This window comes from Chiloscyllium punctatum, chromosome 3, assembly GCF_047496795.1.
Source record: "Chiloscyllium punctatum isolate Juve2018m chromosome 3, sChiPun1.3, whole genome shotgun sequence".
Taxonomy (NCBI): Eukaryota; Metazoa; Chordata; class Chondrichthyes; order Orectolobiformes; family Hemiscylliidae; genus Chiloscyllium; species Chiloscyllium punctatum.
The window spans coordinates 114712802-114728126 of NC_092741.1; the positions used below are offsets into that span (position 1 = coordinate 114712802).

Here is a 15325-nt window from a genome sequence, read left to right on the forward strand (position 1 = left end):
CGTCCCCTGTCTAGGTGACATCCTCAGTGCTTGGGAGCCTCCTGTGAAGCTTCACAGGAGGCTCCCAAGCACTGAGGATGTCACCTCGACAGGGGACGAAACGTTTGCAAGATAAATTCCCAGCTCGGCGAACAGAACCACAACAACATAATTTAAAGAAGTTGCATTATGTGAAAGCAGAGCAGCGAGTACGGTTTCTTCATATTCATTTGCGTTGTAGGTGCTGTAGGCATGACCAGTACATGTAGCACATCCCTAATTGCCCTGAACCTTGAACTGCATAAGTACATGGATGGGGAAGGAAGTGCAGGAACTATGGGACTTTTGATTCCACAGTAATGGAAGAACAGCAAAATACTTTCAAAGAAGGATTGAGTGTTGTTTGGTGAATCAAAGGAGGACATGGGATTTGTTTGCATCTGTTACTCTTGGCTTTGCTGATGATCGACATTGTATGTTTTGAAGGTGCTATTGAGGCAGCATGGGGAGTAGCAGCAGAACATTTTGCATATGCTACACACTGGTTAGTGATGAAGCAAGTGAACATTTAAGTTAGTGGATTAAGTGCAGTCAAATGAGTTGCTTGGTCCAGGGTGCTTTGTTGAGTGTTGTTGGAGGTGCATGTCACCAGGTGAGTGGCGATAATTCCCTTGCACTCCTGACTTGTGTCTCATAGATAGTGGACAGACTTTGGAGAGTCAGGAGGCGAATGACTCACCACAGAATTTCCGGCCTTACCCCTGTTTTTGTGGTTGTAGTATTCATTTGTTTGATCTTGTCACATTTCTTATCAATGGAGTCTCCTACTCTCTTAAAGATGAAGACACCAGTGATAGTAATGTGATTAAACATGAAGGACAGATGGCTTAGCATCTCTTCTTTGAAATGATCATTTCCAGGCACCAGTCTGGTGAGGATGGTTTCTTAATACTAATCAGCTCAGACCTGGCCATTGTCCAGATTTTGTTCCATGCGTTGCTTCAGCCTTTGGGAAGTAACATATGGAACTAAACATTGGGCAGTTATCAGTCAATATCCCCACTTCTGAACTTGTGATGAAGAGAACATCATTGATGAAGTAGCTGAGGATGGTTGGGCCTAATAATTATACTGAGAAAAGTCCTGCCATCATGCTCTGTGCCTGAGGTGATTGACCTATGGAAAACACAACCAATCTTCCTTTGTGCAAAGTATGACTGCAACCATGGAGAGTTTTCCCTCTGATTCCTTCTGATTGTTGGGGTAATTGGCACATTTGGTCAAGTGCATCCTTGATGGTAACATGGTCCATTCGCCTTTGGAGTTCATTTCTTTTGTCCATTTTTGGGCCAGGACAGTGACTCTGGTAGAACCCACACTGAGCGTCAGTGAGCAGGTTATTGCTGAGAAAGTGCCACATGATGGCACTGTTGATGACTACTTCCAGCACTCTACTAATAGAGATTGAGAGTAAACTGATAAGGCAGTGATTGGCCAGGTCAAATTTTACCTGCCTTTTGAGTACGGGATATATCTAGGCAATTTTTCTCATCGTTCACTGGGTGCCACTGTTGTAGCTTACTGGAATAGCTTGACTAAGGGAGCAACTAGTTCTGAAGGTTATGTATGAGCACTATTATCAGAATGTTGTCAGTGCTTGATGGTAATGGTAGAGTGGGAGATACATCAGGTTATGATATTATAGATTGAGGTTGAATACAGTGCTGCTGTTGTTGACCCACAGCACCTCATGGACACCTTGATTCAAGTTACTACCCCTTCTCTCAATCTGTTGAATATAAGACAGTAGTGGTGCTGCACAATTTGATCCCTAAAGTAAAAATGGAACTTTGCATCTACAAGGACTGTGTGGTTGTAGCTATCAGTACTATCATCTTCAGTGCATCTGTGACAAACAGATTAGTGAGAATGAGGTGGAGTCATTCTTCTTTTCTCTCATGTAAGCATTCTTCAGTTATCACATGTTTGTGGATGGGAATATTTGTGGAGCCTTCTCTTCCTGTTAGTTGTTTGAATGATCCCATGGCTGAATGGGCAGGACTGTGGGCCTTGGATCTGATATATGGGTTGTGGGGTGGGTGAGTTTTGTGAATAATGTGCTTGACAGGAAAGGTGTGCTTATGTGTTATGCTGATAAATTAGCTCCTGTAGAATGGAACCAAACCGGATATGGTTTTGGTCTGAATGCTGGAAGGACTATCCTAAAATGAAATCAAGAAAGAGGTCTTGAACACAGACAGTAGAAACGTTTTTACAGGGTGAATTCTGAAGTCAGAGTTCAATTTGAGGAGTGGCTGAAGCTAAAACCATGTCAATATTGGAGGTTAGGTTGAATCATTGAATAAAGGCAAAGTGGTTGAAGGGGTATAGGAACAGAGTGGTAAAACTTGATAAGAGCTATTTGCTTGTGTATGATTAGTTGAACTGAAGGGCTTGTTTCGGTGCTGTAGTTTGCATGTGCTTCCAGAGAAGAATGCTGTACAGATGTTTGCTGAGATTAATTTCTATTCCTTCCTTCCTATTGCCTCTGAAGTTAAATTCTGTATTTTTAAACTTTACACTCAATCCAAATGAACTACCAGGAACTATTCTCCGACCGAATTGTTTTCCTCCATTATTTAAAATGTGTTTTACTGTGTTTTTCAGTGTTGTGTCATTTTATATTGGTGTCTTTGATTTTCGCACATTGTTACTCTCAGGCACTTACCAATGAATTTTAAGTTTGTTGGAGAATGCTGGAACGCAATAACGAATTACTTAGCTTTTGACATCCGCCTCAAATCAGAACAGCTTGAAAAATGGTTTCATTGTTCAATGTTTAATTTATAGCTGCAATGCTGGCAAGCAGACATGTGGGAAACTACGGCCCATAACATTATTGGACTATGTTTTCTCATCAAAGTTTTCAAATAGCAGAGTACATAAACTTTGTTAAAGTATAATAAGGAATTCACTATGCAAAATACAGAGTCAACATTCAGGTATAGCGTGACGTTAGGAAAGAAATTGATATGATAGCCATTTTTGCAAAGAGATTAAATGCCATGAGTGACGAAATATTGTTGCAATTCTAAAAGGCTTTGCTGAGACCATGACTGGCCTGCACATCTACAAAAAAGCATATTTTTCTTGGAGATGTTCACGAAACTGAGTTCTGAGTTGAGAGGATTGCCTCTCAAGTATAAGGGAGACATTGAGCAGAATGGATCTGCATCCCCTGGCTTTCAGAAAAAATATAGATACTACAATTAGAGTCATAGAGATGTACAGCATGGAAACAGACCCTTCAGACCAACCCATCCATGCTGACCAGATATCCCAACCCAATCTAGTCCCACCTGCCAGCACCCGGCCCATATCCCTCCAAACCCCTACTACTCATATACCCTCCAAATGCATTTTAAATGTTGCAATTGTACCAGCCTCCACAACTTCCTCTGGTAGCTCATTCCATATACGTACCACCCTCTGCGTGAAAAAGTTGCTCCATAGGTCTATTTTATATCTTTCCCCTCTCACCCTAAATCTATGCCCTCTAGTTCTGGACTCCCTGACCCCAGGGAAAAGACTTTGTCTATTTACCCTATCCATGCCCCTCCTGATTTTGTAAATTTCTGCAAGGTCACCCCTCAGCCTCCGATGCTCCAGGGAAAACAGCCACAGCCTATTCAGCCTCTCCCTATAGCTCAAATCCTCCAAACCTGGCAAAATCCTTGTAAATCTTTTCTGAAACCTTTCAAGTTTCACAACATCTTTCCGAAAGGAAGGCGACCAGAATTGCACGCAATATTCCAACAGTGGCCGAATCAATGTCCTGTATAGCCACAACATGACCTCTCAACTCCTGTACTCAATACTCTGACTAATAGAGGAAAGTATACCAAACGCCTTCCTCACTAATCTATCTAGCTGCGACTCCACTTTCAAGGAGCTATTCACCTGCACTCAAAGGTCTCTGTTCAGCAACACTCCCTAGGACCTTACCATTAAGTGCATAAGCCCTGCTTAGATTTGCTTTCCCAAAATGCAGCACCTCGCATTTATCTGAATTAAGCTCCATCTGCCTCTTCTCAGCCCATTGGCCCATCTGGTCAAGATCCCGTTGTAATCTGAGGTAACCTTCTTCACTGTCGACTGAACCTCCAATTTTGTGTCATCTGCAAACTTACTAACTATACCTGTTATGCTCACATCCAAATCATTTATATAAATGATTAAAAGTAGTGGACCCAGCACCGATCCTTGTGGTACTCCACTGGTCACAGACCTCCAGTCTGAAAAACAACCCTCTGTCTTCTACCTTTGAGCCAGTTCTGTATCCAAATGGCTAGTTCTCATTGTATTCTGTGAGGTCTAAACTTGCTAACCAGTCTCCCATGGGGAACCTTGTCTAACGCCTTACTGAAGTCCATATAGATCACAACTACCACTCTGCCTTCATCAATCCTCTTTGTTACTTCTTCAAAAAACTCAGTCAAGTTTGTGAGACATGATTTCCCATGCACAAAGCCATGTTGACTATGCCTAATCAGTCCTTGCCTTCCCAAACACATGTACATCCTGTCCCCAGGATTCCCTCCAGCAACTTGCCCACCACCGACGTCAGGCTCATGGGTCTATAGTTCCCTGGCTTGTCCTTACCACCTTTCGTAAATAGTGGCACCACGTTAGCCAGCCTCCAGTCTTTTGCCACCTCACCTGTGACTATTGATGATACAAATATCTTAGCAAGGGGCCCAGCAATCACTTCCTTACCTTCCCACAGAGTTCTAGGGTACACCTGATCAGGTCCTGGGGATTTATCCACTTTTATGCATTTCAAGACATCCAGCACTTCCCCCTTTGTAATATGGACAGTTTTCAAGATGTCACCATCTATTCCCCTACATTCTATATCCTCCATGTCCTTTTCCACAGTAAATACTGGTGCAAAATATTTGTTTAGTATCTCCCTCATTTTCTGTGGCTCCACACAAAGGCCTTTTTGCTGATCTTTGAGGGGCCCTATTCTCTCCTAGTTACCCTTTTGTCCTTAATGTATTTGTAAAAACCCTTTGGATTCTCCTTAACTCTATTTGCCAAAGTATTCTCATGTTCCCTTTTTGCCCTCCTGATTTCCCTTTTAAGTATACTCCTACAGCCTTAATATTCTTCGAATGTTTCACTCGATCTATCCTGTCTATACAGGACATATGCTTCCTTCTTTTCCATTACCGAACCCTCAATTCCTTTAGTTATCCAGTCTTTTCTTTCACCCTAACAGGAATATACTTTCTCTGGACTCCCATTATCTCATTTCTGAAGGCTTCCCATTTTCCAGCTATCCCTTTACCTGCAAACATTTCCCCCCAGTCATCTTTTGAAAGTTCTTGCCTAATACCGTTAAAATTAGCCTTTCTCCAATTTAGAACTTCAACTTTTAGATCTGGTCTATCCTTTTCCATCACTATTTTAAAACTAATAGAATTATGGTCACTGGCCCAAAGTGCTCCCCCACTGACACCTCAGTCACCTGCCCTGCCATATTTCCCAAGAGTAGATCAAGCTTTGCACCTTCTCTAGTAGGTACACCCCCATACTGACTCAGAAAATGTTCTTGTACACATTTAACAAATTCCTCTCCATCTAAACCCTTAACACTATGGCAGTCCCAGTCTATGTTTGGAAAATTAAAATCTCCTACCGTAACCTCCCTATTATTTTTACAGATAACTGAGGTCTCCTTACAAGTTTGTTTCTCAATTTCCCTCTGACTATTAGGGGGTCTATAATACAATCCCAATAATGTGATCATCCCTTTCTTATTTCTCAGTTCCACCCAAATAACTTCCCTGGATGTATTTCCGGGAATTTCCTCCCTCAGCACAGCTGTAATGCTATCCCTTATCAAAAACACCACTCCCCCTCCTCTCTTGCCTCGCTTTCTCTGCTTCCTGTCACATCTGTATCCTGGAACATTAAGCTGCCAGTTCTGCCCATCTCTAAGCCATGTTTCTATAATTGCTATGATATCCCAGTCCCATGTTCCTAACCATTCCCTGAGTTCATCTGCCTTCCCTGTTGGGCCCCTTGCATCGAAATAAATGCAGTTTAACTTATCAGTCCTACCTTGTTCTCTGTGCCTGCCTGCCCTGAGTGTTTAACTCGCTTCTGTTCTCAACTGTACTAGTCTCAGATTGATCTCTTTCCTCACTATCTCCCTGGGTCCCACCCCCCCCCAGACTTACTAGTTTAAATCCTCCCGAGCAATTCTAGCAAATCTCCCTGCCAGTATATTAGTCTCTTTCCAATTTAGGTGCAAACCATCCTTCTTGTACAGGTCAGTTCTACCCCAAAAGAGATTCCATTGATCCAAAAATATGAATCCTTCTCCCATACACCAGCTCCTCAGCCATGTATTCATTTGCTGTATCCTCCTATTCCTGCCCTCACTAGCTTGTAGCACCGGGAGTAATCCAGATATTACTACCCTCGAAGACCTCTTATTTAAATTCCTGCCTAACTCTCTGTAGTCTCCCTTCAGAATCTCAACCCTTTCCCTTCCTGTGTCGTTGGTTCCAATGTGGACAATGACCTCCTGCTGGCCCCTCGCCCCCTTGAGAATATTCTGCAACCTCTCTGAAACATCCTTGATCCTGGCACCAGGGAAACAACACACCATTCTGATTTTTCACTGCTGGCCACAGAACTTTCTGTCTGTGCCTCGGACTAGAGTGTCCCCTAACTCAATTGATCTCTTGGAACCCAACGTATCCCTCATTGCATTAGAGCCAGTCTCAATACCAGAAACTTGGCAGTTCATGCTACATTTTCCTGAAAATCTATCACCACGTACATTTTCCAAAACAGCGTACTTGTTTGAAACGGGGATAGCCACAGGAGACTGCAGTACTAACTGCCTACCACTTTTACCTTTCCTGGAGTTAATCCATCTATGTTACTGTATCTGTGATTTCCCCCCTTCCTATAACTGCCATCCATCACGTCCTCTTGCTGTTGTAAATTCCTCATTGCCTCTACCTATCTGTCCATTTGATTTGATAGAATTTGCTACCAACGGCATTTATTGCAGATACAATCCTCAGTAACCTCTAAGCTCTCCCTAAACTCCCACATCCGACAAGAAGAGCATATCACTGTACTAAAGGCCATTTTTGCTCCTTCACAATCTACAGAACCAGAAAATAGCAGCATGTTATTCCTCTACAAAGCACTGCTCCAGGTTAGATTAATACTTATGGCTTATATTTTAAGTTTAATCAAGAGACATACCTCAATAAAACATATAATCAAGAATGAATCCATTCTGCTCACTACTGCAGACTTACTGTAAGGCCACGCTTAAATTTTAACTTCAGTTTCTGTGCTGTGACCTCTCCCAAATAGACTGCTCCAAGATTAGTTGTGAATTTCACTGTTTGTTAATTTTCCCAGACACACTCCAATGTCCAGCAATAGATGAATTCAAAATTCTGACAGATGTTGAGAAGTTGTTTCCTGGATTAGAATATCCATAACTAGAAACCTCAGTCTAGTATCAGGACTGCGATGAAGAGAAACTTCTTCACGTCAAAGCTATAAATCTTCTGGACTTTATCCTCGGGATCTATCGATGCTCAGTCATTGAGTACAGTCAAGACTGAGGTAGACCAAAGAGCTGAAAAATTAATCAATCAATCATGTACTCTGGTACTCTCGTACATCAGATCAGACTGTAGATTTGAGATCAAGATTAGCAATGGCCATCTTGAATGACAAAGCCGGCTTGAGGGACTCTGTGACTGCCCCTTTTTATTTACGTTGAACAGTAAAACCTCTGATAACAAGTTATGTTCTATTTGCCTGATATTTTTCACTGAATTTCTTTTCTCCCCCAGTGCAATTCATTGGGTAAAAATCTCAAAGATGTGGTGGATAAGTACAGCCAATACCAAGAAATTTCAACAGGCTTTCTACCATGGCTTCAAGACACTGAGGAAGCTGCAAAAATTCAGTTGACTGAGGCCATTGCTGCAGATCCTAAAAACCTACAGAAACAACTGAAGCAAGTCAAGGTTGAAACCTATACATCCTTCAAGAATTGCTCACATTTTCTTAGCAGACTGTATTTCCTTGTACAACTCAAGTTAACGTCTTATTTTACCATGAATAGGCTCTGCAGGATCAGTTGTCTGGATACCAAAGCACTGTAGAAAAGCTAAGGAAAACCGTTGATGCACTTATGAATACCGAGGGTAATCTCCTCCTGAATCGTGATGAAATCAAAGATGATGTGGGTATGTTGTTAGATCAAATACATCAGTGCACAGAATTTACGGCACAAAGACATTCAGTCTGACCGGTCACTGGACGTTCATGTTGCAAATAGTCTTCCGTTAACCCCATATTCTTCATTTACATGATCAGATATCCTGCCTGCTCTTTCATGTGTTAATCACACTCCCCTTTAAATTTGCATGCCATTAATTTAAAATACTATTTAATTTTAAATACTATTTGTCTAAACTACTCTTTTGGTAGAGAGTTCAACACTCTAACATCAGTGTTGAGAAAAAATAAATCCTATCTGTGTTTCTGTCTCTTTGTCACTGTCTTTACCCCTCTCTCTCCCAATCTCTCGTTTATACAGTGCCAAAGGCAATTGTGCCCATTATACCACTGGCAGCAACATTGTGCTATGTTCTCAAATGCATATCTATTTAGCATTGTATACCTTTGTATACTGTGGGATTTCAAGGATTCATCCAAATACCAACTTAAATGTGATGATTCCTGCTCAATGACCTTTTCAGGCAGTAAACTCCAATATGCACAACTCCAGGTGAAATAATTCTACCATAACTTGCCTCTAAACCTTCATCCCCTTACTTTCCCATAGTTATTGCGCTCTCTACTAAGTGGAAAAGTTTCTTCTTTTCTACCCTAACTTTGTCCCTCATCATCAAAACAACTCGAGCGTATCTGGTGTCTCTTCACAGTTCAATCACTCTATACCTGGCAACAATTTCCTCTGCACCATCTTCAGTGCAATCACATCCTTCCTGTAGTGGCCACCAGAACTGCCGACAGTGTCCCATCTGTGGCCTAACTAGCATTTCTCATAAACTCCAATATAACTCCTTGCTTTACTACTTAGTGCCTTGTCTAATAAAGGTAAGTATCCCACATACCTTCTTAACTGCTCTATCAGATTATAATTCATGTTCAAATGCAGCAAGGTGTGGGCAAAATCCAGTGTTGGGCTTCTAAATGACAAATAATAATCATGCCACACAAGTGCCAGAAAATGACCATCTCCGACAAAGGGAAAGTCTAACCATTGCTCTATGACATTCAGCGACATTACCATCACCAAATTCCCCACAATCGACATTATACATATTCCCACTGACCAAAAAACAAGCAGGTCAACCACATAAATATTGCAGCTATCAGGATAGGCCAGAGGCTTGATGTTCTGGTGAGTAACTTGGCTCTTGTCTACCCAGTGCCCATCATCTAGGAGACACAATTTGGAATTGTGATAGAATACTTCCCAATTGCCTGGATGGATGCTGCTTCAACAACACTGATGAAGCCGGACATCATCCAGGACAAAGCATTTTGCTTGGTTGGCACTGATCTGCCATTTTCACCAGTCACTTATGTCACATTCATGATACACAGTATCAGCTGTGTCTACCATCTAAAGATGTACGTCAGTAACTCACCAGGATCCTCTGACAGCACCTTCTAAATCTGTAACTGCTACTGTCTAGAAGGACAAATTCCGAAGATGCAGGGCAACATCAAGACTTGCAAGTTCCCCCAAGCCACACACAATCCTTACTTGGGACAATATAACTAGTCCCTCAACTTCACTTGGTCAAGATCCCGATATCACCTTCCTACCAACACTATGGTAGTTCCCACACTCATTGGACCTTATTGGCTCAAGAATGCAGCTTGCCACCCCCTTTATCCTGAGCGTTTAGGGATGACAACAGATGTTGGTCTATCTAATGATGCCGACATCCCATGACAAATAATTTTAAAAATTACATAATGTATTTAACCTGATAATTCCTTGTTTGTTCACGTCATGTTATCAAATAAAATTTAAACAAGAGCATCATAGGGTAATTTCAGAACTAATGACAAAATGTTTGGACAGAGGTAGATTATGAGGAGCATTTAAATGAGAGGCAGAGAGGTTTAAAGAAGAGCCTTAAATCCATGGCAGTTGGAGATAATAGTAGTGCTGCAAAAATCTGGGGTGTGTAATCGCTTAGACTTGGACATACGTTTCTGATGTGCCTTTGTAAATAAAAGTCCAGGCAGTGTGTTTTATATCATCTCTGGAACTTTGATTGAATGTCATTTAGAAGAGAAATGAAATGGGTTTTAAATACTCAGCCTTCCATTAGGTTGCCTTCAATAGTCAATAGTAGTGACAGGATCTGTAACATTTTCAATATTTGTTTCTTGGTAGATGATGTTGTGTTGAGATTTGAGAATCTATCCAAATCGACCAGTGACCGCAATGAGAAGCTGCGGATGACACTCACACGGTCCCTAAGTGTTCAGGATGGTTTGGATGAAATGCTTGAGTGGATGGATAGTGTTGAAAAGAGCCTAGAAGATGACGAGGAGATGCCTTTGAATTCTGCTGCTATTCAAGAGGCCTTCAGTAAAAATGCTGTGAGTATAATGTCAAAAAAATGAATCACATTATGACCTTGCAGAAATGATTAATCAGCCATAGGGAAATTGAAGTATCCATCTTTTCACCCTAATCAGTCAGGCTGTTTCAGCATTGTTTTGTGAGTACATTTGATACACGTGACAAAAACATGAATTGCAAATCACGGTGGCTTAGTGGTTAGCACTGCTACCTCACAGCACCAGGGACCTGGGCTCAGCTCCATCCTTGGGTAGCTGTCTGTGTGGAGTGTGTATGTCCTCACCATGTCTGTGGATTTCCTCCTGAAGTCCAAAGATATGCAAGTTAGGTGAGTTGGCCATGCTAGATTGCTCTGTAGTGTCCAGGACAGTGCAGAATTGGTGAATTAGCCGCAGGAAATGCAGGGTTACAGGGATGGGATGGGTGTGGGTGGGATGTTCTTCGATGGGCCAAATGGCCTGCTTACACCCTGGAGAGATTTTATGAAATTTTAAAAATCGCAAATTTTTATTCATCGTAAATATAGTTTCAGTTAATGAGAATAAAAGTGAATCAGATTAACTTCCCAGAGAGAGGGCACATGTTTCTACGTGACAAAATTCTTCTGAACATGAAACTATGGTAATATTTCAGATGTATTCAAAATTATAGGGATCAGAAATAAAACTTCACATTGTGAATATCATTTTAATTTGAAAGACCTTGGGTCCATTATTTGAAAAGAAGTATTTGTTTGACGTTAGGTGTTTATACAGTGCATAATTTTGTTCATTAGCAACAAAGTCAAATGTTATAAATTATTAAACCATCAGCTAAACTTCTACCTTTAAAGAATATTTTTTATTTGGGTTCAGTATTGAGAGTTGACTTTAATGTAGCCATTTATTAAAAATAAAAACACAGAATTTTTTGCTTTGTACCAAATCCTGTTTGTTGTTTTATTGGAAAATTGCAGTATATGTTCTTGAATTATTCTTTTTATAAAGTGGTGCTTGGTTACCTTTATGACCCGTTCACACTCTGAAATGTTATTAAGGGATAAAGTATGTAACCGGTGGCTTCAATCTAATAAATGTAACATGGTTGATGTTTATATCAAAAGAATGGAAGCAGTTGTTTGCAGATTGATACATAGGAACACAAAGAGGCCATTCAGCTTCCTGAGCCTACCACCATTTGGTTAGATGATGGCTTTCTTGTTGTTTATTCTTTCTTGGGTTGTGGGCATGACCGACAAGGCCAGTGTTTATTGCCTGTTTCTTACTAGCCTTGAGAAAATGGGGGTGAGCCACTATTCCATATTGTATAGATACACCCACGATGCTGTAATGACCCAATGACTCTGAAGGAACAACAGTACATTCCATGTCAGGAATTTGTATGACTCAGAAAGAAATTTACAAACTTATGAGGGGCATGGATAGGGTAAATAGGCAAAGTCTTTTCCCTGGGGTCAGGGAGTCCAGAACTAGAGGGCATAGATTTAGGGTGAGAGGGGAAAGATATAAAAGAGACCTAAGGGGCAACTTTTTCACAAAGAGGGTGGTACGGGTATGGAATGAGCTGCCAGAGGAAGTGGTGGAGGCTGGTACAATTGCAACATTTAAAAAGCATTTGGATGGGTGTATGAATAGGAAGGGTTTGGAAGGATATGGGCCGGGTGCTGGCAGGTGGGACTAGATTGGGTTGGGATATCTGGTCAGCATGGATGGGTTGGACTGAAGGGTCTGTTTCCATGCTGTACATCTCTATGACTCTATGACTGTATGTGAGGCATGGACATGCAGGTGCTGCCCTTGTCCTTCTCGGTGGTAGAGGTCGTGGGTTTATAAGTTGCCGTGAAAGTCAGCTCAGTGAGTTTCTCACTACAACTTCAAGAATAAATACATGGCTGTTACTTTGCATCAGTGATCGAGGAGTGAGTGATCAGGGTGTTGGATGGGTGCTAATCAAATGGGCTATTGTGTCCTGCGTGACCTTGAACTTCTTGAATGTGGAGCTGCACTCGTGCGGGCAAGTGGGGAGTATTCCATCACACTGCTGACTTGTGCTTCATAGATAGTGGAAAGGCACTGGGGAGTCACGAGGTGAGCTACTAACTTCGGAATTCCTAACCTCTGATCTGCTATTGTAGCCATAGTATTTATGTGACTAGTTCAGCTGTTTCTGGTCAATGATAACCCCCAGGATGTTAACAGTGGAGATTGCAGCAATGATAATGCCATGCAAAACCAAGAGGAGATAGTTTGCTTCTCTCTCTCTCATTGAGACTGTGCCACTGGTGTGGTGTGAATGTTATGTTCCACATATCCTAAACATTGTCTGGGTTTTGCTGCATATGCACATGATTGCTTCTAGATTAGATTACTTACAGTGTGGAAACAGGCCCTTCGGCCCAACAAGTCCACACCGACCTGCCGAAGCGTATACCACCCAGACCCATACTCCTACATTTACCCCTTCACCTAACACTACGGACAATTTAGCATGGTCAATTCACCTAACCTGCACATTTTTGGATTGTGGGAGGAAACCGGAGCACCCGGAGGAAACCCACGCAGACACTGGGAAAATGTGCAAACTCCACACAGAGAGTCGCCTGAGGCAGGAATTGAACCCGGGTCTCTGGCGCTGTGAGGCAGCAGTGCTTACCACTGTGCCACCGTGCCGCCCCCGTGCTGTATCGGGGAAGTTCTGACTAGTGCAGAATATTATGAAATCATCGCGAATATCCCAACATCTGGTCTTATGATGGAGGGGAAGTCATTGATACAATAGTTGAAGAAGATCGGACCAAGGAAACTGCCCTGCTGGTGGGACCTGAACCATGTTTCTGGCCCAGAGCATCAGTTGTCCAGTGATGTTACCACTGTGCCATCAGCTCCCTTGATCTGTATCTTAACTCTGTCTTGGTTCCTTAACCCTTAAGATCTTTACCTGACAAAAATGTATTTATTTTAATTTTGTTTTCAATTAATATCCTCAGTTTTTGAGAACAAGAATTCCAAATTTCCAATATGCTTTGTGCAAGTAATTGTCCTGGAATACTAGACCATTATAGAAATAGTTTAGACAATTTCCATTAAACTCATTCAGGAATAGATTTCATATGAAGAAGGCTCTGGTACAAATGGGACCTGTCATAGTATTGGCTGTGCCAAATTCACCATACACAGCAAGTCTTTTATTTTCTCAATTGTTCATTTCAATGAAATTTGGTTTCTCATGATAGTTCTGTGTTGGCTTTAAGAACATATGATAAAGGAGCAGAATTAGGCCATTCAGCCCATTGAGATGTTTCGCCATTTGATTGTGGTTAATATGTTTCTCAATCCCATTCTCCTGCTTTCTCCCCATAACTTTGATCCTGTTACTAACAAGAACCTATCTACTTCTTTCTTGAATACACTCAAAGTCTTGGTCTCCATAGCCTTCTGTGACAATGCATTCCACACATTAATCAACCTCTGGCTGATAAATTCCTCCGCTTCTGAGTTCTAAAGGGTCATCACTCTGAGGTTGTGCTCTCGGATCCGAGTCTCTTTGACTTGTGGAAACATCTCCAAGTCCATTCTATCCAGGCCTCTCAGTGTTCTATAAATTTCAATCAGATCCCCCTTCATCCTTCCAAACTCCATCGAGTACAGACCCAGAGTCCAGAACCTCTCCTCATCTGAGAAGCCCATTATCCCTGGGATCATTCTTGTAAACCTCCTCTGGACTCCCTCCAATACCAGCACATCTTTCATCAGGTGTTGAACCTAAAACTGCTCACAACGTTCTAAATGTAGTTTGACCAGAGCTTTATACAGCCTCAGTAGTACATCCCTACCTTTTACAGAATCATAGAATCCATTGAGTGAGCAAACAGGTTACTCTGCCCAATGAGTCTACACCGACCCTCCGATGAGCATCCCACCCAGACTCATCCCTCTCCCCTATCCCGGTAACCCTGCATTTCCCGTGGCTAAAGCACCTAACCTACATGACCCTGAATACTCTGGGTAATTTAGCATATCCAATCCACCTAACTTGCATATCTTTGGATTGTGGAAGGAAACTGGAGCATCCGGAGGAAACCCACACAGACAAGGGGTGAATGTGCAAACTCCACACAGACAGTTGCCTGAGGGTGAAATCTGGGTCCCTGGTGCTGTGAGGCAGCAGTGCTAATCACTGAGCCACCATGTTGCCCCTAGCCATTGTGCAGCCTTTTGTATTCTAGCCATCTCAAAATGAAAGCTACCATTACATTTGCCTTCCTAACTGCTATCTGAACCTACATGTTAACCCTATGAGAATCCTGAACTGTGATTCCTACATCCCTTTATAGTTGAGATTTCGGAAGCCTTTCCCATTTAGAAAATAATCTATGTCTCTAGTTTTCCTATCAAAGTGCAGAACCTCACACTTGCCCACATTGTATTCCATCTTCCACTTCTTTGCCCACGCTCCTAAGCTATTCAAGTCTTTTTGCAGTCTCATCCTTCCTCAATGTCAACCTATCTTTGTGTCATTTGCAAACTTAGCAACATGCCTTCAGTTCCTTCATCCAAATTGTTAACCTATAACATGAATAGTTGGGGTCCAAACACTGACCACTGTAGATCTCTACATTCTGAAAAATACCCCTTTATCCCCATTCTCTGCCTTCTACCAATC

At 41.9% G+C, this 15325-nt stretch overlaps 1 protein-coding gene across 15 annotated transcripts in view; it reads left to right on the forward strand.

Moving 5' to 3' along the window:
* dst (dystonin) overlaps positions 1–15325 on the forward strand; it is a 622282-nt gene that overhangs the window by 384538 nt on the left and 222419 nt on the right. For all 15 annotated transcript variants that reach the window (XM_072558451.1, XM_072558477.1, XM_072558489.1 and 12 more), the window contains 3 exons: positions 7878–8054; positions 8153–8276; positions 10472–10680. In XM_072558451.1, the coding sequence (XP_072414552.1) occupies positions 7878–8054; positions 8153–8276; positions 10472–10680 (510 nt within the window). The remainder of the gene's footprint in view (positions 1–7877; positions 8055–8152; positions 8277–10471; positions 10681–15325) is intronic.